The 23319-nt window shown below is 39.4% G+C and overlaps 1 protein-coding gene across 1 annotated transcript in view; it reads right to left on the bottom strand.

Moving 5' to 3' along the window:
- Positions 1-23319, bottom strand: part of LOC101863071 (receptor-type guanylate cyclase Gyc76C) — a 135487-nt gene that overhangs the window by 23058 nt on the left and 89110 nt on the right. Inside the window, exons 4-10 of the mRNA XM_013084916.2 lie at positions 17498-17644; positions 6245-6426; positions 5548-5683; positions 3756-3904; positions 3227-3332; positions 2051-2129; positions 113-221 (exon numbers count right to left, since the gene is read on the bottom strand). Of these exons, the coding sequence (XP_012940370.1) occupies positions 113-221; positions 2051-2129; positions 3227-3332; positions 3756-3904; positions 5548-5683; positions 6245-6426; positions 17498-17644 (908 nt within the window). The remainder of the gene's footprint in view (positions 1-112; positions 222-2050; positions 2130-3226; positions 3333-3755; positions 3905-5547; positions 5684-6244; positions 6427-17497; positions 17645-23319) is intronic.

Genomic DNA, 23319 nt, shown 5'->3' with positions numbered 1-23319 from the left:
TCTCTCTCTCTCTCTCTCTCTCTCTTTCGCTATCTCGCTATCTCCCCATCTCTCATTTAATCGTCCACTACCCTCATCTGCCTAAGCTCAGCTTCATTAGGAGACAAATCACCTTATTGTTATGGTTAGAGTTGAAGTACGGGTTGCTGGTCAGAGTGAAGTCCTTGTGGTAATCGATCTTCCACAGGAGACCAGCCAGTTCCTGTTCGTAACGCCAGTTGCTGGGGACACAGGCGTACATGTTACACACAACGTTGTGCACTTCTCATACTCCAAACAAAAGTCAAAAGTGGGTGATTGGTGGGTGGTCTGATGTGGTTTGCCCCTTCTGCCTTCTCAAACATCTGATTCTATCATCTTTACATCTCCATATACTTTTCTTTGTATCTTAATCTCTAGTATTAATACCTCATGTATCACATCTTTGAAACCTATTTATTGATCTACTTGTTGAAAGTGTTATAAAACTCTTATTACATGTAAAACGAATAGTCAGATAAAAGGAAAGAAGACGGCACATTTATCATATCAATTCTAAATAATCCATCATGCTTACATTGATATAAACGTAAAACTTGGTCAGCTAAAAGTCATTCAGACGTCCTGTCATTGTTTATGATTAAGCGTAGAATCTCAGATTAGCACGTCGTGGCATCATGGCGATACCGGCTACAATTGTTTTTCTTATCTTATACTGAGACATATTATGTCTTGCCGAAGATGATCAACGAGATCGCCGTGTTAAATCTGACGTCTTGTCGTTCCTGCCCATTTGCTGTTCTATTGTTAGCTTGGTTTCTTTGTCTAATTTTTATTCGTTTTTATGAGAGAGAGAGAGAGAGAGAGAGAGAGAGAAAGAGAGAGAAAGAGAGAGAGAGAGAGAGAGGGAGAGAGAGAGAGAGTGAGAAAGAGAGGAAAAGAGAGAAAAAGATGGGTCTTATGCAAATCCAAGTGTGTTAATGATTGGCCGTATATTAGATTCGGATAGCTCTATCGATGCTCAAAAAAGGTTTGAACTAGTACTAATACTGTCACCTTTATTTGAATATCATAGCATTAAATCAGTGCCTTCTTATATTTTGGGAAACTGAGCAGTCCATAAGTTAAACCTACAATAACCAGTTACGTAATGCGAGTATGATATTAAACATACTGACTTACGACACTCTCAAGAGAGTACGACCTCAAAAACTTAATCAGAGATATGAGTAATGAGTATCACGAGAGAGCAAACATGAGAAACATGCGCCCAGATAACGGTGTACTCGTGAATTAATGCATTGCACCAAGGAAATTACTTAATTTCGGGACACATTGTCTCGGCCATACTTGTTTAGGGAGTTTGCAGCTCACTTTGTATAGTTCGTTTGGGTCAAGTCAGAGATGTTTATTGTAATAGAGAGGCTACCTCTCGAATAACCTTATGGTGTTCACAAGAGATTTAAATCTACAAAACGTAGGTAAAAACTCACAGTATGTGTTTTTTCTTATCATTAGTGCATCGTTCTGGTACTTTGCTTCTTTGTTCAAGAAAATTGTTCTATCTAACATAAAGGTGTAAGGTAACCGAAATTTTTTTCAAAAAGACGTTACAAGGTCTTGGAGAAAATAGCCAAAATTTGAATGGGGAAGTGGCTGCCTATAATAAAAAGGACAAAGATAATGACAGCTCAAGAGATCAAACTTCGTTTGCTGGGTTAGCAATGCTGTTTTCGAAAAGCTTCTGCAGTTTCTGAATATCACACTTTTTGCAAAGAAGAATTAAATAGGATATAATAGCAGAGACAATAATCCTTAACAAGTATGAGATACAAGGCAAAAATATTCCAAACAAACTTAGAAAATAAGACGACTGGATCTAGTGTTTTTTAAAGAACAGCTAGCGGCGACTATTTTTGGGGGATTGATAATTACTGGGGAAATTGTACTTTTTTTCTCCTTTTTTTGGTTCATGTACTTTGAACGGGAAGGATGCCATAATAGCTGTGCCCAGGATAACGACGGAGGCAAAAAGAGGTAGCTATTCGAAAGAAAAGTAAAACATACTCACTTATAAAAGATGTAGGCAATGATGATTACCAGAAAGATCACGCCGCCTGCCACTCCGCCAGCAATTTCTGAAGTGTACGCTGTGGATGGAGCCGAAGACTCGATATTTAGGCGGGAACATTTAAGAAACTCGCCTAAAACCTTGGTCATGATATGAACTTAAGTTTCACCAAGCTTGTGGAATATTTTTGCGACCATAAATCATCCCATCCGCTAAATTTTCGTGCTTATTTGGGTACAAAGAAACTAATTGCTTAATTTCTTCATCATATCTCACCAGTGCTTTCATATCATAAAAACTTGTGATCTTTACCTAATCATTTTGCTCTATGATAACGTTTCAGTTTCTTAAGGGTATACCCACTGCCATCTGAAAGACTGACGTTATATCGCAAGAGCTCTATACCTGAAGGAGACCTTCATCGAAATATCTCACAAACGTAAAACAAATAAATCATTTTGAAATAGCCATGACCAACTAAACGATTCAGAGGGGGAAGCTTATAATTGTAGATATTTGATTTAAAACATTGCAACAAAAGTAGGGTAGAAACTTGTCTTGATTGGAATACCTCTGGTGCAAAAATTTTGGCAGACTAAGTGGGAATACTTCTGACTGCCCGTAGATGCCCAGTTAAACTAAAATGTTTTAATAACGTTTACTTGCCAGTAGACCTTTTAAAGTGTTGACAAGAGATTTGTATCTCTGTATAAAGATTGTCAAGCCAATAGTGCATCTCATAATTTGTATTATGAGAACCGTGAAGTTTTAGATCCAACTGTGATATTCAATGTAGCTGTAAGGTGATGAAGAATTCAACAATAAAAAGTGGCCTGCTTAACGCGTCTTATCACATATCGCACATAACAAGACAGTTCACTCAGCCCAAAACGTTTCCGCGGAAGTCTGCGCATTGGTTCAGATGGTGCAGTAGTCTTTGTTTTTAAGCTCTCTTTCGTTTCTCCAGAAGAATAGGAATAGCACAGTTTGTTAGTTTCGTTTTATAGTTTTTCACACTCTGTTCGCAAAGTCCACTCTTTTCCAAAGAGGGCGCCACCGGATTTTGAAGACACTTTTTTAATTGGTTCAATGAAGGGAGTGAACTTTCTTGTTATGTACGATCTTTGGTCTATTCAGTGACAAACAACCGGCACGCTCATGGCATCGTATACTCACTTTTCTTGGGGATGCACTTCTCGTGCCGGAACCCGCACTCTGGTTCATCCGGCGGAGGGGCTCCGTTGATCCACCGAATGCTCTCTCCTTTGTGGAAATAAAATTCCTACGAAAAGCAAAACTTACATTACTTTCCTCTCATGGGTAAATTAAGAAAACAGCTCGTCCAAAAGCTAATGTAAAATAAATGTGAATTTGTGGTATAAATATATATAGGGGTGCAAGTATAATGTTGGGTGACTATTGAAGTTTTTAGGTTCGCAATTATAATGCACCCATATCGTTAATATGTTTCCCTTTTTCTAAAAACATGGATTTGAGAGATTTGATTACGTATTTCATAATACATCATACACCTTAACATTAGAATACAGTTTGATACCATTAATATTGTCGAAAGTATAGATTACACTTTAGTCAAATAAAGAAAATCGGAAGTATTTTATGAAAGCAGAAAACTTTAGCAGAATTTCAGGAATTGTTCACAAAGTGTAACAAAAGACAAAGGAACAATGACAAACTATCATACCGGGAGCAGCTCTCCTTTAGGAGGCAGTCTGAAGGTTCCCACAGGGTACATGCCCCACTCGTCCCCCTCGATGTGCTTCCTCACAATCACAGAGAAGTTACCGAGTGCATCCCCTTGTTCGTTGATCTTACACCAGTAGCCGTACGCGCCTGTAAAAACGGTTGAGCAGGAAAAGGATGAGGTCACGGGTGGGGGTTGGGGGGGGGGGGGCTACAGCTGAATTCTATCTCGCTTATTAGGGGGATCAAATGGTACCAAATTTCCCACATATAACAAGCACAGTAAGGAGTCTTCAAATCCGCCATCAAATTTGAGAAAAAGTTTCGTTTCCATGGATACGGCTGCCGTATTGGATTTTGTTGACTTGTCTTATGTAAGTAATACCGCACTTATTGTTCGTGGAAATGATTTGTTTTTTGCTTGCACCTTAGCAAACAATAAATCTGTGAGATGATTTTTTTCTAAGCGTTCTAGAAAAAAATTATGAATTGTTTCCTGAGGTAGTATTCACGTTTAAAAAAAAAAAAAACGTGAAAATCCACACTCCAAACACCACCAACAAAGAACTATTCCATATATAAAAAATCCATCACACTAATCTTTAGTATCATATTTTGTCTTCATTCTGTGAAAATCCATGAAGATTGGAAGTAAAATGGTGGAGTTGGTTAAATAAAGTATATAAAAAAACAACGTTTCGAGAAAACGGGCGATAAAGAAAAATAAAAGATTGACTTATCGAGGAAATAGGGGTGACAAACGTGCCCAGTAAGGGGAGAAATAAGTCTTTAGGGTGTTCTTAGGCGATGAAATAGTTGTAAGAGAGACTCAAAAAGCTAAAAATGCCTACAACTTAACAAGCATAGTTTTGAGCCGAATCGGGGCTTTCGAAGTGTAGCCCCCACCCCCCTCCCCCCGCCCTTTTAAAGTTGCTTGGAAATACATAATATGGGTGGAAAAAGGAGGGTGGGGGATAGATTTGAGAAAGAATAGAAAGGACCACCTAGAGCTTCTCTAAAATGTTCCACTTTGTCTTCTTTTCCTGCTCTCTAATGCTAATCTGTCATCTGCTTTTTATCACAAGTTTCTCCCCACACCCCGCCCTACCTTCCCTTCTCCTCTCCCCTTTACATCTGACTTTGTCTACTGCAACTCCTGGATTCTCTGTACTATTGTCTTTCAGCCACACCCCTGATCTTAGGTTAGGTCAGATCAGACACCTTGCCCTCTCGGAAATGGGCACAAAATCTCGGGGGTACCGTGCGCAATTGAGCATTAAAAATCCCAAACAGCAGAAAAAGAAAGAAAGAAGAAGAAGAAGAAGAAGAAGAAGAAGAAGAAGAAGAAGAAGAAGAAGAACAACAACAACAACAACAACAACAACAACAACAACAACAACACCAACAACAACAACAACAACAACAACATCAACAACAACTTCAACAACAACAACAACAACAACAAAAAGCAGCTTGCAATGTAATATGTTGGCATTAACTATTAGTAAACTCAATGTAAATACATAAACACATTTTGCTTATCGCCACAGAGCAATGTCATTGAAATGTGTGAAATGGTGGATAGGTATAGCATACAGGTACCCATGTTTCAAACAGATGCTTCGAAATTTTCATGAACTACTGTACTTGCTGTTGAGCATCTTCGTCTTTCTGCTGAGATAAAGTATTCCACTGGCAATGGGTGGGCCCTGTCAGCCAAGGCTAAAGTAAACAACGAAACGTGATCAATAGTGGTTTAAAAGATGGTATTCTTTGTAATGATCTGAACTTACTCTTGTAGGAGCGCCCCTGTATTCGACCAATCACACCCCTTCCATCACGAGAGTTGCCTCCCTCCTGGATGATCTCGTGCACCACCCGGGCGTACATCAGGACGGCGTCGTAAAGATACGCCGCTTCTGGGCGGATCTGGGCAACGGGGGTATTCTTAGAATTAGACGAACGAACACTTTGCAATAATCAACTTAATCAAGGCTGCTGTTGCTGCCATTTTGGACAATACACTTACAAATTTATCTTTTATTATTTAACCTCGTCGGAGAGACTCCTAATGCATCTGAAATTAGTGTGATAGGTACACAGATAATATTGTGATAATGAAAATATTGCAAAGAAATATACGTAACTCTTCTAGGTTGACATTTCTCAGTAAAGAAAACACACCCGGACTACCGTAAACCTTCTTGGCTAAGCTCATTCCTATATGACGGTGAGCTATATCTGTTGAGGGTTTTTTTTTTCAAGCAAACATTCTTTGATATAGAGGGTTGGTTTATATTCAAAACATAAATTATATAAAAGACGGTACTCCTACCTGTCAAGAATGATAGATTAGACAAGTGAATGAGTTAATAATACATGAACAAACAGTGATGAAAGTAGTTTCGTTGATCAATAAAATAAATAAATCTCTGAATAAATTCAACAATATAACAATGTTCAATCTCTGGAAAGCAGATAGCTTCTCACATCTCTAGAACCGTTAGCGTTCTTATAGACATTCCTCAGATTGAATGGCGGCATCTCTAGGTACTGATCTACTATCTCCTTGAAGTACTTGTACTTAGGGTCCAGGGGCGGCGTGTGGATGACGCTGAGGAAATGTCTGAAGGCCAGGACAGACCGGTTTGTGACGTTGTGGTCAAAGATCCCTGCCGGAAGAGACATAAAGGAATACCATTCAATATTAGTAAGATGTATCATATGTCAGGTATATTACGTCAGAAGAAACATAGTGAAAATGTTTGAAAGGCAGGTCAACACCTAGTGGGTGGAGAACTTTGAAAAATGTCCAAACTACATTTACGAGTGATGCATTTGGAATTTATACCATGGTCATCGGATCTGTTGTCCACCATTCGAGTGCTGGGCTCTGGAAGACTATTCTACTTCGGCGTTACTATGAATATGTGTTAGGGTTTCTAGACTTTCGAGCAAGTTCCACGCATCTCTCGTGGCCTTGAGGTAAAGATGTTCGCCTCTCATTCAAGGTTCGAACCCGGATAGCGACTAAATTTTTTTCTTCTCTAAGATTGTCTCCTTTCACCTCCTTTCCTGCTCTCTAGCAATGTTCTGTCGTCTGCTTTCGTGTCCACTTTCCGCCCCCCCCCCCCCACCCCCTTCTCCCCCTGGGCCTCCTCTGGGCTCCTGGCTCTTTCTGCAGCCTTTCTACTGCTACTCCCTGGCTTCTTTTTACTGCTGTCTTTCAGCCACATCTCTGATCTTCTGGTAGGACAGACCTACACCTAGCCTTCTCGGACAAAGGCCAAAAATCTCGGAGGTCCATAGTGCAAGTTGCGCATCATAAAGATCCCTTGGTTTTCCAAAATCGATAAGAGTAGGCTTGGGCCGCTACCCAGGCAAAATTCAAAATGTCCTACCAACTGATATTGTTTGGTGTGTCCCGCGGGCCCATATGACCTCATGCAGTAGAGAGCGCCGTAAAACATTTATAAAAAACAGGTCCCCTCCCACCCATTCAACTTACTTCTACTCCTCTTTTGTTTCTGCCTGCCTTGTGCTTACTCCGAATGAAAAGACCTTATTTGTGGCGATGTAGTCAGGCTTTTCAGCTCGAGCTATAACTCACAAATATTACATTTTCACTTCGGTACGAAAGGGTTTGGGATAACGCTTTTGGATAGATTTTGTCATAACATTACAGCTTTGTGCCAGTGCTTTTGTCCTCTTACTAAGGCATTTCGTCTGATTCTCGGCTCTTCAATTTCAACGCCTTAAGCTCTAGAGCAGGACACCTCGTATGACCCATCGTTGTAGCTAAAACTAACACAGATCAATAGCACACTTTCATGCGGCCAGACAATTTGCCAAAAAAAACTCTGATTTATCGGTCCAATTCACCTCTTCCATGGGTCAACTATTATTCATAACCCCTTAAAGCAGTTATGTTGTCTGCTTAGTTTTTAGAAAGGACAACGTACAAAATAACAATAGGGGTCGTTCCCATTCTCAAAAGATCTATACAAAAGCAAGCCTTTGTCACTGAAGACAACATTATTATTGTGGATAATAGTTTTTGGTCTCTATGTTCATCAAGCCTCCCTATTGTGACTCCTTCTGGGATGCGCAGAATCCCAAGGGTATTAACTGAACACATAATATACCACATTATATTAATGATAATTGGGAGTACAATTTCTAAACTATTTGTTTAAATTGTCTGCTAATGGCGACCTGTCTGGTTTTATGCTTCAGGGGACAATACCACAAGGTCAAAACCAACTTTTTCGACTTGTAACTGACGTCTTTCTAAATCATTATATATTTGACGGAAATATATTTCCATTTTGCCTCGTCGTTAAATGGAAATGCCTGCTTCTAGTTGATCGTTCATGATTTACAAAAAGCTTTTGACTCTATACGCTATAATTCCTATCAGCTGTATAATTATATGGGGTAACGTTTAGTTACAGTCTACGACAAATCGAACGCTGTGCACCTACTGTAATCAATGATGGAAGGTTGGACAATCGAGACTCCGATGTTGCCTAGGTGCGCTGAAATCAAGCGTCTGTGATGCTACTTAATCTCGACTAAGTTCTGTAAGGTCACGAGGCAAGAAATATTTCCAATGGTCTGAGCGTCTTTGTGAATCTTGACGACAACAGAGATACCCGAAACCTCGAAAATACAACAAGTGAGGCCAATCGAGACGTTGCAGTAATACTCAACAAGCCAGGGGTACGTTTAGCGCTTTTATAATTACGAAATATAAACTGTTGTGATGGGATAAATTTGATTGGTGTCAGATGTCAGATGATAATCAGCGTACGGACACAAATACACCCAGAAAGTGTAATTGTTTTTCCAATGCTAGACAATACTTGAAATGCTCTTGTTATTGAATCCCGACGCTTTAACCTAAATAGTTTCATAATAATACGATTACGTGACAATCCTAGCGTAATGATACATTTTGTACCACACAACACAATTTGTTTCCAGTTTTCAGTATTTGATTAAATCGTGAAATATTATTTTTCCCATCGAATTGAGCTTTATTTGCCTTTTGCTGAGTGAGCTAAATTTTTACTGCGAGAGATTTGGGTGACATTGGGGCTGAAAGAGGAAGGGGAGGGGGTGGTCCCAGAGGTGCAAGTGTCAATCGTTTTGTATTTATTTGTTTTATTTACTTCATAATATCCTCTCAAGCCTCACTATTTCGAAAACTGTCCCCTCCCCCTTTCGCCTTTTCTGCCCAATATTCCATCTCGCAACATCCTAAGGTTTTTCCTGACTCTTTCGTCACTGTATTCGCGCCCAGCCCTGAGAGTTATGGGTACTAAGTTTCAAATAATTAACAACCACCTCACTATGAGGATCACTAATCGTTTTGAAAGACCACACCCTCCAGATTAATTGCATCTACGGCTTTTGATACTCACTTTTCCTTTTGCCTGCTTTCGGATCTCACGCTTGAAAATATACAAAAACACTTTTGCAAGGTCTAGTTTCTGAGCTCGTGGTGCAAGCTGCCTACTAAATGTCTAGTCCCAAAACATAAAAAGAATCAAAGAACCACTAATTCACCTTATTATAGCAACACTATTTACAGAAAGCAGGCTTCGGTAAAACTATCTCCGGCAATATGAGGCGTATAAGCTAACAGTAACTGAAAACTATGAACCGCCATGTCATTTTTCTTTCATCTCCTTTCTTTATTATGCTCACTCTAGCTCATTTGAAACTTCAAGGGGAGAAGTTTTTAACGATCTCCCTCAAAGCAAATGCGTAAATACCCCCAAGGTCCTTGCTTGCATTTTGGAGAATATCTTGTTACCCCAATATAGATAATCATCTCTCCGCTGTAAGGTAGTCTTACAAAGAGATGAGAGTTAACAGAAGTGAGTAGGCTGCTCTGCCGAGTGGGAGTTTTCCTGTTGTTGTCATTCTTGCTGTTATTGCTTTTTAAAGATTCCTTTTCTAATTTATCGTTTGCTGTTGCTACTTATTTTGGTACAATTGATGCTGCTGTATTAATAATTATTACTGTTATTTATGTGGTTGCAGCTTTTTAAATTCTTGTTGCTAGTGTGATGTTGTTCTTTTCTAACCTGTTTTATTCCGAGGAGGATAGAGAGTTTCATTTCGTCTTTTCATAATCCGAAATTTCAACTCTGAAAGTTTTGGGAATGTTTCTGGGGTGAGGGAATGGGTATATCTTTTCTTCCTTTAGTCGGGTTGCTCTAGAGAAAGCACGTTGCCTATCTGATACAATACAAGGAGGGCGGGTTCGCAAGGGTTAACAAGGAGGAACGAGGGAACCCCTGAAAAAATCGTTTCAGCTTGACACATTTCAGGAGTGTCCCCAAGACGACTCTATAATCGATAGGTCGATTGTGGGCAAAATCAGAGAGGCTTGAATTAGATTAACAGAAGATTGACAAGTAAGAGGGTGTGGGCGGGCGGCGGGAGGGTGCTGTGAGAAATGAGGTAAAGAAGAGGATAGGAAGGAACAGTAAAAGAAGGAGTTGGTCATAACAAAAGAATGTTGGTCGTGCTCACCAGACTGTTGGTCGACAAACGGTCTTATCGCAGATGCATTGTATACATTCGGCTGTTCTACCTCTCTCTACAATTCCTTTATTCTCGCCCAGCCTCCCTCTGTGTCACCCCTCGACTGTATAACGATGTATGCATTATGATGTGTTATTATATGTGTGTGTCTGTGTATATGAGTGCGCGCGCGTGTGTGTGTGTGTGGTTGAATGTGTGCGTGTGTTTGCGTGTGTATACATATTGACCACCTGTCGGTATATATTCTTCTTCTTCTTTTTTGCACTTTTAATATTTTCCCAATACTTTTTCTTCCGCTTTCTCTCCCTTCAATCTCTCTCTCTCTCTCTCTCTCTCTCTCTCTCTCTCTCTCTCTCTCTCTCTCTCTCTCTCTCTCTCTCTCTCTCTCTCTCTCTCTCTCTCTCTCTCCCTTTTCTCTCTCTCTCTTTTTTAATATTATCTTTATCTTTATCTACTTTCTCTCTGTCTATCTTCTCTCTCTCTCTCTCTCTCTCTCTCTCTCTCTCTCTCTCTCTCTCTCTCTTCTCTCTCTCTCTCTCTCTCTCTCTATCTATCTATCTATCTATCTATCTATCTCTCTCTCTCTTTCTCTCTCTCTTTCTGTCTCTCTCTCTCTCTCTCCCTTTTCTCTCTCTCTCTCTTTTAATATTATCTTTATCTTTATCTACTTTCTCTCTTCTTCTGTCTATCTTCTCTCTCTTCTCTTTTTCTCTCACTCTCTCTCTCCCTCCTCTCCCCCCACCTCTCTCTCTCTCTCTCTCTCTCTCTCTCTCTGTCTCTCTCTCTCTCTTTCTCTTTCTCTGCCTCTCTCTCTGCTCTCTCTCTCCTCCTTTTTCTCTCTCATTGTTTCTCCCTTTTTCTTCTCCTCGGGTCATTCACACCCTCTATCTCACTATCTCGGGTGTTCAGACGTGAGAGCATCCCCATTCACCGCTTGCCCCAGCGTGCATAATATATGACGTCTGCGAGCTTCATTAGTTACAGTGAGATGAGGAAGTGTCTTTCTTGTTACGTCACAGAACGGTCAGAGATGATATTAGACTATTATTAACACCACTCTGCCTCCGATTGTCGAATCCACACATCGACTTTGTTCAGCCATTGAAGAATAAATAGGCTATTTGCACTTCTTTCTTATAACGGGCCTCCCTCAGCTTTGTTAGACCAAATGTTCAGGGAAAAACAAGATGTACGATGACAACAGCTAAGTGGAAAGTGGAACGTAGCGCCTTCTTGCCTTTACGTTTTTAACGCGTATGGCTTTATAATGTGGTTATTTAACGTGGGCGATTTCCAAATCCTTATGAGTGTTCGCTTACGGTTTTTCAAAGTTTTTGTTGAAAACGTATTATTGCCGTTAGTTAATGCACTAGTAGAAACAACATAGCCATTGGTGTGTGCAATAAAGAATTATCTGTTTACGAACTGTCTGTGCTTATGTTTACATGCGGTTTCTCTCTCAGTGAAAGGATAAAAATGTTTGTCGAAAGATTATTTTCACAGAAAAGACAATAGCCATATTGTATGAAATGCCCAAGCTGTTCATTAATGTAAAAAATAAAATGAGAAAAATGGTAAGCGATAACAACTTGAGCTCTAAAAGAAAACAACTGTAAATAGGAAACCCTCCACAGATCAAAGTCTTATATTCGAAATAGACCTAGAGTGTCAATGGACTACAAAAATGTTCCTTCCTATCCGCCAGTTCCACTAACGGCTCTGGATTCCATCACTTTTCTAGCTCCCTGTCTTAGCCATAGCGAGCCCCTTCTCTCCTTAAGTACTGAGGTAATTCACTAATAAAACACCAAACACCTTCGTAATTTCCCTGGAGATGTTGCTAGGGCACGACCTCTTAGAAGAGGAAGACGGCAAACCAATCTAATGTAAACTTATGTCACAAAGCTTAGGCCACGGAACAACGACGTAATGTCAGACAGTTTCTGACATTGTGTTTTGGTAAGTGCAGCTGTCCTAGAGGTACTACGAGTTAAATACCAACTCATCACCCCTCGAGACGTACGGAATTCCCATTTGAGTTCATTTGTCCCAAGTTTGTTTTCTGTCTACGCTACTAACGCACATGTGGGTCGAGACCACGAACGTATAAACAACACTATGTAGAGCGACGTAACTGCACATTTCATAATTTTGAGAAAAATGCGGACAAACTGTTGACGCTGAGCCTTTCTTAAGTTATGACTGTTTCTAAACACGATAGTGCAGAAACGTAGATTCGCCTCCCTGCCTCCGACAATGGGATAGGGGGCCCTCACTTTAAAAGTTTTTTTTCGGATCTAGATACTTCGTACTGTATGCGACACAAAAATAATACTAGCAACACTAGAGTTACAAAGCAGTTTTTAAAAATCTCGCAGTTTTTTGTGAAATACGTCCCTATACGTTGGGACGGCAGAACAGTTCGATCCTTGGGATGTCCTAAACGGGTCTTTGTTCGGTTCATTGCATTAAGACTACAGAAGCCTTTGGACATAACGTGGGAACGAAGCCTTTGCTTTGGAAATGTTAGACGTGTACTTTTTATCAATCGAGTCGCTGAAGGTAAAGAACCACATCTACGGTGCAGCGGTCAGACACTTAGAGTTCGATTCCCGAGTGGAAAGAACATTTTAGCGACTATCCCAGTATTTCTACTGGTCTGGTATGGTGTCTCCCTCTAAGCCCGAAATGAGGCTTTTGCTTTTCGAATTTCTTCTTTTTTTAAATTATAATAACGTTCATTTTCTCTATTAGCAAAGAAGAAAGTACAGAATAAAATGGACATGGGTTTTAAAGGTCTTTTTTTTCGATATTACAATAAACACAAGGCATCAGCGGCAAATTATGTTTAGATGTCAACATTGAAAAATGGAGTGAGGCCAGGGATGGGCTGTTATGCCAAAATCTAACAATTTCAAAGAAGAATAACTCATTGTCTGCGAACAAAAATCGTCACCCTGAAATGCATGGACAGAGAGAACAGCAACATCGGAAATGCACATTGGATGAAAGAAAAGTGACCACTGGAAAGGAGAGGGGGAAACACGAATCAAGACGAGGCTTCAAATGAATCGTTGATGACATCTCCAGATTTTTCTTTGAGGGCAAGTGGGGAAATAGCAAAGCCTGTCAGGCAAGTGTCACGCAACGGGGTTTTCCCGAATGAAAGAGGCAAGATATTGCGATAATGTCCTATCTGTGGAAAACTATTTCTAAATAACACACATTTTGTTTGAGTTATGGTCTGTAACTAGGTTACAAAAAATGTAACTTATCTAAAGACACAGAAAGTGTAACCGGTTGGTCAACCAATCTGGATACCATACTCGGACAGTCTGACAAAAATAAAAACAAACATACTTTCAGAATCCGATATTATTATACTTTGTTTATCCGAACCTCCAAATTTTGTTCGCTTACCAAAAATATATTATAAAACAGGGTAAGCACTCAGTCTAACGGTAATTGTATACAAAATAACTGAAGCGAAGAAAAGGCATTTACACTTTTATTATTACTTTTTTTTTAAATTCATACTCGTCCGAGTACAGCTATGAAAGTGTACTCTCCGCCCTTTGTATGATGGTGCAGTTTTGCTCTAACGGTGTAGGCTTGACTGGAATATAATTACTTGACCTACAGCCAACTGTTAACGCAAGACTTGTAACACTTAAGAAAAGCTAGCTTCGTACTACAGTATAATATTTAGTCTCTCATTTTGTTTTTGCTATGATTCTTTGGTTTGTGTCGCTGTCTCGACTTGTTGATGTAGGATCATGTTTAGCATTTTGATCAGCACAGACGTTTTATGAGCTGCGTTTTACGACTTCTACATACTGATGATTTAGAGGAGAAACTTATCACACACTGCCCATAGGGACCACAGAAGCAATTACTTCCCCGATCGCCCAACAAGCCAAGCAATTTCCTTAGGCTGAGAGCGATACGGGTCCAAGATTTGGGGCCAGTTAGTTGTGAACTGCTGGACAGTACACTATTTTGGTTCTTATCTGATGTTCTTAAGGGACATCTATATTAATAAGTCTTGCACGGCGTGCTTTCAATTGGCATATTTTGTCACTAACTTAAAACGGAATACATAAATTGTTTCTATTCGCCCACTTACAACGAATCCATCTATCTATTTATCTATCTATCCATTTATCTATCTATCTATCTATCTATCTATCTATCTATCTATTTATCTATCTATCTATCTATCTATCTATCTATCTATCTACTATCTATCTATCTATCTATCTATCTATCTATCTATCTACTATCTATCTATCTATCTATCTATCTATCTATCTATCTATCTATCTATCTATCTATCTATCTATCTATCTATCTATCTATCGATCGATCGATCTATTTAATCTCTGCAACCCCTCCCCTCTCTTATTTGCTTATTCCACACATTCCCTTAACGCACAAAGCGTCCTCTCTGCCACGCACATTGTCTCCGTGCTCAATTTTCCTTTTTAAAAATCTCTTAACCCTTTACACAAAACATCGTAATCGAATTTCCCCCATTTTAGGTTAATGCCATTACACACAGCGAACTTTGCAGACAGTACAAAACGGACTGTGCCCCAGTTGAAGCCGCCTGAGTGGGAACTCTTTCGTCAATGCTCCTAAACGTGACGAGATTGAGAAATTCAAACAGTCCGTTCGATTGGCTGCAGCTTGAGAGCGGGTTGGAATTCCCAAGGGTATTTTACGGCATCTTGGATTAGAGTCCGCAACCTGTCCACCTTGAGTTGCTTTTAGAATGCATCAACTCTGATCATTAAAACATTTTGTGCTTTAACAGACTATGGTTCTGTATTCATTTACTAATGCTACAAATTGTTCTGCAGTTTATTGTTCTTTTGTTTATTTCGTTTTAATGTAAGTATTGCACTCCCATTTTTATGTTGTTTACTTCGCTTTAAAAACATAACAACACAATGTGTAGCCTCCTCTTTTCAGGATATTCTTGAGTGTTAAGAGGCTAAATCTGCAATAACAACAATAGATGAATACATTATAATTTAGTGTACTATGTGAGCGTTGGATAACGGTAGTTAAATAATTAGAATTTTATTGACCGTGCTTATACTACTGATGATTGTGTTGGGACGCCCTTGGTTGAGTATGAGGGCCCAGGCTGAATTTGTATTACCTTCCTCGTACATTGCCTGTTTAAAAAAGACGGACGTTTTTGGTGAACACTTTAATGTTGTACTTGTATACTCCATGCGTAATTACACTTTTTTGACTCCCTACTAGAGTTACATTTATACCGAAATAATTGGAGTTCTGGCTGATCTATTTTGCCCGTCCTAAGCATAGGTAGACGGATCGGCACCCCAGGGAAAATGGTTAGGAACAAAAGTACGAGAAAAATGATGAATGCAAATTCATTGTTCGTTAGAACCGTCTAGTTTCTAGCCATACGCTTAAACTAAGTATGGAAGTAAGAATGTATCTTTCTAATATGTCAACGTGGAGGAAAGTTTTGAGGAAACGCTGTTGGCCACTAGCTCGCAAACATCAAGACGCTACGTAGCATTCTTCTCTGAGAATTAAAAATGTTAACACTCGACACTCCAAAGAGCAAAGCATTGTTCATTTCCTATGTAACGTCACCACCCATCGACAACAGTTTCAATATGATTTTGGCTGAAACCTTATTTCATCATTGTTTATATTATGCCGTAAGACGTTGTGGAAAGGCATAAAAGTCCCTAAATAAACCAAGCACAAATAAGCCTTTCGCCCCCACCTCCCACCCCATCATGGAGGAGCCAGAGGTGCACTTATCTTAGCCCACACAAACCGAGTTCACTGATCACTCAAGATTTCACTTATATTTTACATTCCAGTGCATGCTCAAATCTGACATCAAAACTTTTTTGGTTGTTGTTTTTGTCGCTTGGGTTCTCTTTGTAAGTATTATGATAGAAAACATTAAACATGTTGCAGCATCATTTTTTAAAAACAATTTGGAGGCATTATTGATTTATTTAAAAATCTGTCATTATATATAAATACACTGCCTCAATGTCTTTAAAGATATATTATAACAGGAAAGGCCAAAACTGGAGCACAACAAGATTCCGGCGAAACAAAGTGGGATAAATTCTCATTACAACAGAATCTCTCTCATAAACCACACTACATCGATCTCAGACGTTTGGCCTGACGGGCCGGGAAAAAACGACACACAGCTCCTGTCAACAACCTGGACGGCCCATATGAAATTTCCCATCAAATGACTCTCCACTGTTGCCCTGGGCGAAGGTTTGGCGGATAATATATGTTCAGCAGTTCCCTCCTCTTTCACAAATCCTCGACGTTTGTATGAGTGTTAGTGCTCTTCAACAAAAAAGCTCAGCTTGAAGTCTTTTTGACTTGCAAAAAATAACGGTTTTGTTACTCTGCGGAGTTTCACAGTAACTTCCTCAATGAATTGATCTTTCTGCCACAATATTATATTATTATACATACATATATATATATATAGATAGATCTGTAGGTGTGTGTGTATGTGTGTGTAATATATATATATATATATATATATATATATATATATATATATATATATATATATATATATCGCTGGTGGAGTGATGAATACGTTGTTTTTTTTATATAATATGAGTGAGTGTGAGTGTATGTGTGTGTGTGTGTGTGTGTGTGTGTGTGTGTGTGTGTGTGTGTGTGTGTGTGTGTGTGTGTGTGTGTGTGTGTGTGTGTGTGTGTGTGTGTGTGAACTGCAGTGCAATTAAGTTATTCTGCTAATGTACAATATGTGTAGCCCAGCCCATGAAAGAAAGTAGCTCGTACATATTGTAGCGTTTGCAAGGAAAAAATTTGTGTTGCACACTTTGTTTCGTGTGTTCGAAAAGATTGTGAGTTTGGTATACCCTTGCTAGGAAGATTTACCTAGTATCTCTTTTTTTAAACTAGAAATATCCTTTATAAGATACGGTTAGCCCTGGTTTGTGTTTTAAAAACTGATCGCCTCCCATTTATGATATAAATCGTGTCAATGAGGGTATAAAGTATATTTCAGCTCAGAACTAGAAGTCATTGGGAACTGTTCAGAGCTGAAGAAACACCTCATGGAAACCTTTTCAATACGATCTTAAATATTGTATGTGGAATGTTTCACGAAACTAACTGGAGACGTATTACCTTGCAGGAACTCCTGCGGCTGTTCTAGCTCATACGTATCTCTGGTCACTCCCACCACGAAGTAGTCACCAGTGTCCAGCAGCCCCACTATCTGGAGATGGTCCATTAGACCCACGAACTCGTAGGGGTCACCCAGCATCACATAAACTGCAGAAAGAAGATGACATCCCTGTTAAGGTTTTTATGACAACATTAACTGACATAAGGTATAATGAAATCGCAATTATCGGGACGGGGGCGCAAGGTTAACAAAATAAAAGCGTAAAGTACGGGATGAATAACAAGAAAAAGAAAATAAAACCCTCTCTCTGAATCATGAGATATATCCGTAAATGGAACAAACATCAGACATGTAAATGACCGGTATACAATAAAACCGGAAGTGGGAGCTGTAGTTATCAGCCGCGAAGGGAGGGCAAGGTCCTCTAGGCTTATAAAAAGAAGAGTATTATTTTGCAATGAATAATATAATCTATTTCGAAGGCGGGTCACTTAGTGTTGTAGTTTTTGCTAAAAAGCAAACAAACAAAATAAAACAAGAGAAAAAGGCAGAGAAAAATTTTGCATCTATGCTGTAGAGCCCTCTTTTTTTATTCATTGTATTTATATTGCTTCATTCAATGTGCACGGGTTAGCAGATTGGCTCTAGGATGGTTGGTGTGTGTAAGATGTGGCACCAATTTCACTTTCAGGAAGTCAAAGCGGGTATCTTTACTACTCCTATCTATCTATCTACCTATCTATCTATTTATCGATCTATCGATCTATCTTTCTATCGATCTATCTTGCTCTCTCTCTCGTTCTTCCTGATCTCTTTCTGTCTGTCTGTCTGTCTGTATGTCTCTCTCTCTCTCTCTCTCTCTCTCTCTCTCTCTCCCTCTCTCTCTCTCTCTTTCTCTCTCTCTCTCTCTCTCTCTCTCTCTCTCTCATTCCCTCTCTTTCTCTCTGAGTATGTGTGTGCATTTGTGTGTGTGTTGTGTGTGTGTGTCTTTCTCGTTATATCTTAAGCACAAACACACACATACACACACACACACACACACACACATACACACACACACACACACACACATACACACACACACACACACACACACACACACATACACACACACGCACACGTGCGCCACAACCCATTTGCCATGGGTAGTGAAGCCGGGTTTTTTTATTCCCTTGTGAGAAGGTGTTTTTATTTAAACAAAAATGTTTTACGCTTCCCTCGACACAGTTTAGATCATTTAAGAGGGAGGCTTTGACCCTGTCTACCAGGGCCAACCAGGACTGAGATGGAAACAGCGTCATAGCAGAAAAAACAGAGGTGCTGGTTAAAAATGCACCCCAAACGTGGAATCAAACTCGGGTCTTCTGCATGTGATATCTAAGAAGCATATTGCAACACCGCAGACGCCGGTGTAGCCATTTGTAATAAGAATAGCATAACATTACATTCCATAAGAAGTAATATGGCAGTTATTACCAAATGGACATTTTGAGTGACATGTAATTTACAGGCATATAATCACCCCCCCCCCCCCCCCCCCACCCCTGTTTTTTTCCTCATACTTGCTTCTTTTTCCATAATCGTCATTTCCCTGAACCTGTTTGTATCCTCACTACTCTGTCTCTCTTGATTGTACTTTCTCCTCCGCGCAAAAGAAAAACGAGCCTTGTTCTCTCAAGGACCTCTCCAAATCTGTCCAAAGCCGGACGCAAAGAGTCGCTCATTTCCTTGAAGGCTCTACTCGCCCAAAATGGCATCGGACAGTCTCAGAGTTCGGATTCAAGCATTTCCTTGAAGGCTCTACTCTCCCAAAATGGCATCGGACAGTCTCAGAGTTCGGATTCAAGAAATCCCCTCCCCTAACCACGCCCCTCTCAGAGATCAGAATATACACTCACATATGCACACACACACACATGCACACACATGCACACACACGCACACACACACACATATATATATATTCATACGCATACATACACACACACACACACACACACACACACACACACACACACACACACACACACACACACACACACACACACACACACACACACACACACATCGACAAATGTCACTCCTTGTTCTCCCTGCACTTTTATACTATGCACCTCTCTCTTTGGGTTTCATTGTTAGGATAGAACACTTCATGAATCACAAAATCTTTTCGGAAACTCAAGCAAAAAGGTTTTCAGTAGTGATAAGGTTAAACATAGGTAAATGCATCTCCCGTTTGACGACCGCATTCTTATGGCCTTTGGAGACTGCAAACGGTCAGTTATCACAATGGAAACCTGCGCATTTGTTTACGAAAGAAAAAATGGCGTTGAGATGATGCACAGTAAAATGTTTATAGGTTTTTCATTCAATTTAAATATTAACTTGCCAAAGCTGTTTGTTCCTCTTCGGTTCCAGTAATAGAAGTATTATGTAATATATGTGTTTTCCTTAAGAAATACCGACTAGTATAATAGTAAGTTTGTATGTCTAAAATTTTATCGATTTTAGCTTTTTTAACATAAAACTAACTACAGATTTTCTTATCAGCCTCCACCTCCTATGCCTACTCTGACCCCCTCCCGAAGAAACATTTTTTTTGTTATGATAAAGTTTTGTCTAAACCCCATTCTCAGTGTATGAGAACTGGAAGGGGGCGGTATAGACAGAGCAAGAAAATAGACAACGAAAAGAGAGAGAGAGAGAGAGAGAGAGAGAGAGAGAGAGAGAGAGAAAGAGAGAGAGAGAGAGAGAGAGAGAGAGAGAGAGGGGGGGGGGGGCAGGGGAATCAGGAGATAGGGAGGGAGCGAGAGAAAGAAAGGGGTTGGAAGAGAAAAATACAGAGAAAGATTACCATAACATTCACTGCTGATGGAAGGGCAGGCATACAATGGACAAAGGAAGGGTGTTTAAAAAAAACAATTTATGAAAGATCTATTCTGACTTCTGCCAGTATACAGCCTTAAAAGCAACATGTATCGCTTTGTAAAGAACTGTATTTGTTTCCATGCAGAGCTGAAAGGCGCAGAATCTTTAATTCATTGGAAGACACGGAAAGGTAAAATCTTAGAAAATGTGCAATAGATCAAAAGTGGACGATGAAATCAAGCCCGTAACATTTCAAATTATATTACACAACATAATAGTTACAGGTCTCTATTATATTTATGATAAAGGTCTTCAGATTGTGCTTTATAGTATACGTGTTTGCTTTGATTCAGCGCTGGGTTTTTTTCTCACGGAGCAATATCATGGAAAATAAACTAGGAATATTCTGAAAAGCCTGCGTCCTTCATTTCAAAATGATATACAACCGAATGAGCTGATATTGTTTCATTTACAAGAACGATTTATTTCTAAAGAATTACAAAAGATTTGAGTTAAAACTGTTTTATGGGCTGAATGTCCGCACAAATAGCTTTGCTGCCTATATTCTCAAAAACTTAAACAGTAATTTTGTCTAGTTTCACCTTGGCACAAGAAAGAAGACATTTAAAATCCCTCTGGAATAAGAGAATCCAAAACTTAAAAAGTTTTTTTAATTCAGATGGTAGACTTCTATGAAACAGAAATTTAAAATAAACACTTTTAAAAGTGTAATTCATATAATATTTTTGTTAAAACGTTATATTTCATAGTCTTACAAAAGCTCGTTTTAGCCCTTTTCAACAGTTATAACATTCTTTAAATATTATCAGAACTATGTGAAAAAAATTCGTCTCATCACGAAAGCAAAAATTCATTAAAAGTGGGGAATGTTATAGTCATGATACGCAAGGTTCAAAGATTTTGCATGACGCTAACCTGACAATCAAAATGGAGTCAAGATACCATGGTAAAATGCTAAGAACCTAAAGCTTTATCCCAAACCTATGAAGATAAACGTGACACCGCCACCCTCTGCGCCCCATGATGCCCCACCTCCCTTTTTTCACCCTTATCTGTAAAATATATACGGTAAAAAAACAATGGTTTCTTATACGATCAAAAGCTAACTTTGAGACGACAATGCTTTAAAACATTATTTTACATGAAAACATGATGTGAGAAAGGCCAGCCCTTTCGATGTTTTTGGTCATAAGATTGTTAATCACACCCTTTGAGGAGATTATTGTATATAGTAGCAAAACAAATTTCATCGTCAACCTTTGGATTTTCTCCCTTGATTTACTCCAAGCCCCAACTTCGGATCTGGTCGTCTGGAAAACTGTCTGTCGCGTGATTACCTCCCCTCCTTCCCTTGGATTAAACGGTCGGGCAGGCAGACAGCGACAAGGCTCCAGAGACTTCCATACGATGGGGGCCGCCATATTTGAAGTTTGTTTTTTGCTTCCATTTCTCATTCCCGTAAAAGGTCGAGTTGAACTACGGATTGAACACGAACCAGGTAACCTCCAGGAGATAATGAGCTTAGTTAGCCTGCCCAGACAGTGTAAGTCCGTTTATATTGCATATACGTGAAACCAAATTCAAGGTGAGTTGTTTTGGGTGTGGGTTTTTTCTTGATTATTTAACAAATCTTTGATAACAGAGGTTCCGAAAGTTAGCTTAAATCATATAAAAAACAAACAAATATCTTGACAGCATTCAAGAAACGAATCCACAGATAGAGAAATAGAAATACGAACTCAAAAAGCCAACAGCATAACATGTGAGCTTGCACATCATCTATCTCATCCAAACATCTCCAAGGACACAAAGAGACAGTATATCACTTCAATGTTTATACCAACATTATGGTATCAGGGCCAGACCTAGACATTAAGTAAAACCCATGAAAAAAAAATCACTGCAAGCAAGATGAAATGTCTCCCAAAACCCTGAAAAATATGATAACAAGAGACAGACAGAGAAATGAAAATGTAAGAGTAATTGTTAGCACGGAGATCCTGTCTGCATTTCATATAAAACAAAGAATGCAATGATTTGGCCACCTGTTACGAATGTCACCTAGCCAGGTAGTCTCGAGAGCCTATATAACACCACGTACTCATGCTATAAAGGAATAGGTATGCCATGCAAAATACGAGTTGAGAGAGTCCATGGCGCCTGGGACTATAAATCCTAGGCTAATTGAAAGAATTGCAGAGTTGGCCTAGATTGAAAAACAGTATCTCCCTTCAACGCTTAACAGCAACAGAAGATGAAAAGGTGAAAGTAAAAGTAAAGTAACAAACATTTGTCCAACTTTTCAAAGCATAAGTGGTGTGGTGTCAATTAAAATATGCAGTATTTAGATGCACTTTAAGAAAAGAGTGTATCTTGCAGCAACTTTTATTAAGGCACAATTTATTTTCCGCTTGGGCAGAGCCAATTTGAAATATTCCTCCCTATTTCCTTCCTGTTCAACTTGACCAGTAAAAAGTGCAGCCCTAGAGTTAAACTGGGCCGAAAACGACCGGACATCCGGCTCGTTCCTCTCACGAAATTTCCTCAGCCATAAGCTTGGCTTGATAATAAAAAAAAACAGATCACTCACATTAAGCTGTAGCTCCTTTTCCATTTACAGCGAGGAAAGGTTTTCAGAGCTAGTAACTGCCGTTGGAATTAACTTTCGATTCCACTAAGGTTATAAAATGAATCAGGTTTAACACCAGGAGGTTGGTAAGTGCACAGGAAGTTGATCAAATTGGCACCTTTTGTTAATGAAGAATGTGCACGAGGAAATGAGTATCTTAAAATTATTGCAAGATTATTGCGGTCGGTTTTTAGCAGTCAGCACATTGAACATTTCAGATAATAAACCAAACCGAGAAAATAGCTCTGTCACAACGCATGAGCTCTCTCTCTCTCTCTCTCTCTCTCTCTCTCTCTCTCTCTC

The sequence above is a fragment of the Aplysia californica genome, unplaced genomic scaffold (assembly GCF_000002075.1).
Source record: "Aplysia californica isolate F4 #8 unplaced genomic scaffold, AplCal3.0 scaffold00014, whole genome shotgun sequence".
Taxonomy (NCBI): Eukaryota; Metazoa; Mollusca; class Gastropoda; order Aplysiida; family Aplysiidae; genus Aplysia; species Aplysia californica.
The sequence above is the reverse complement of the archived record's forward strand: the minus strand, read 5'-3'. Positions and strand labels throughout refer to the sequence as shown.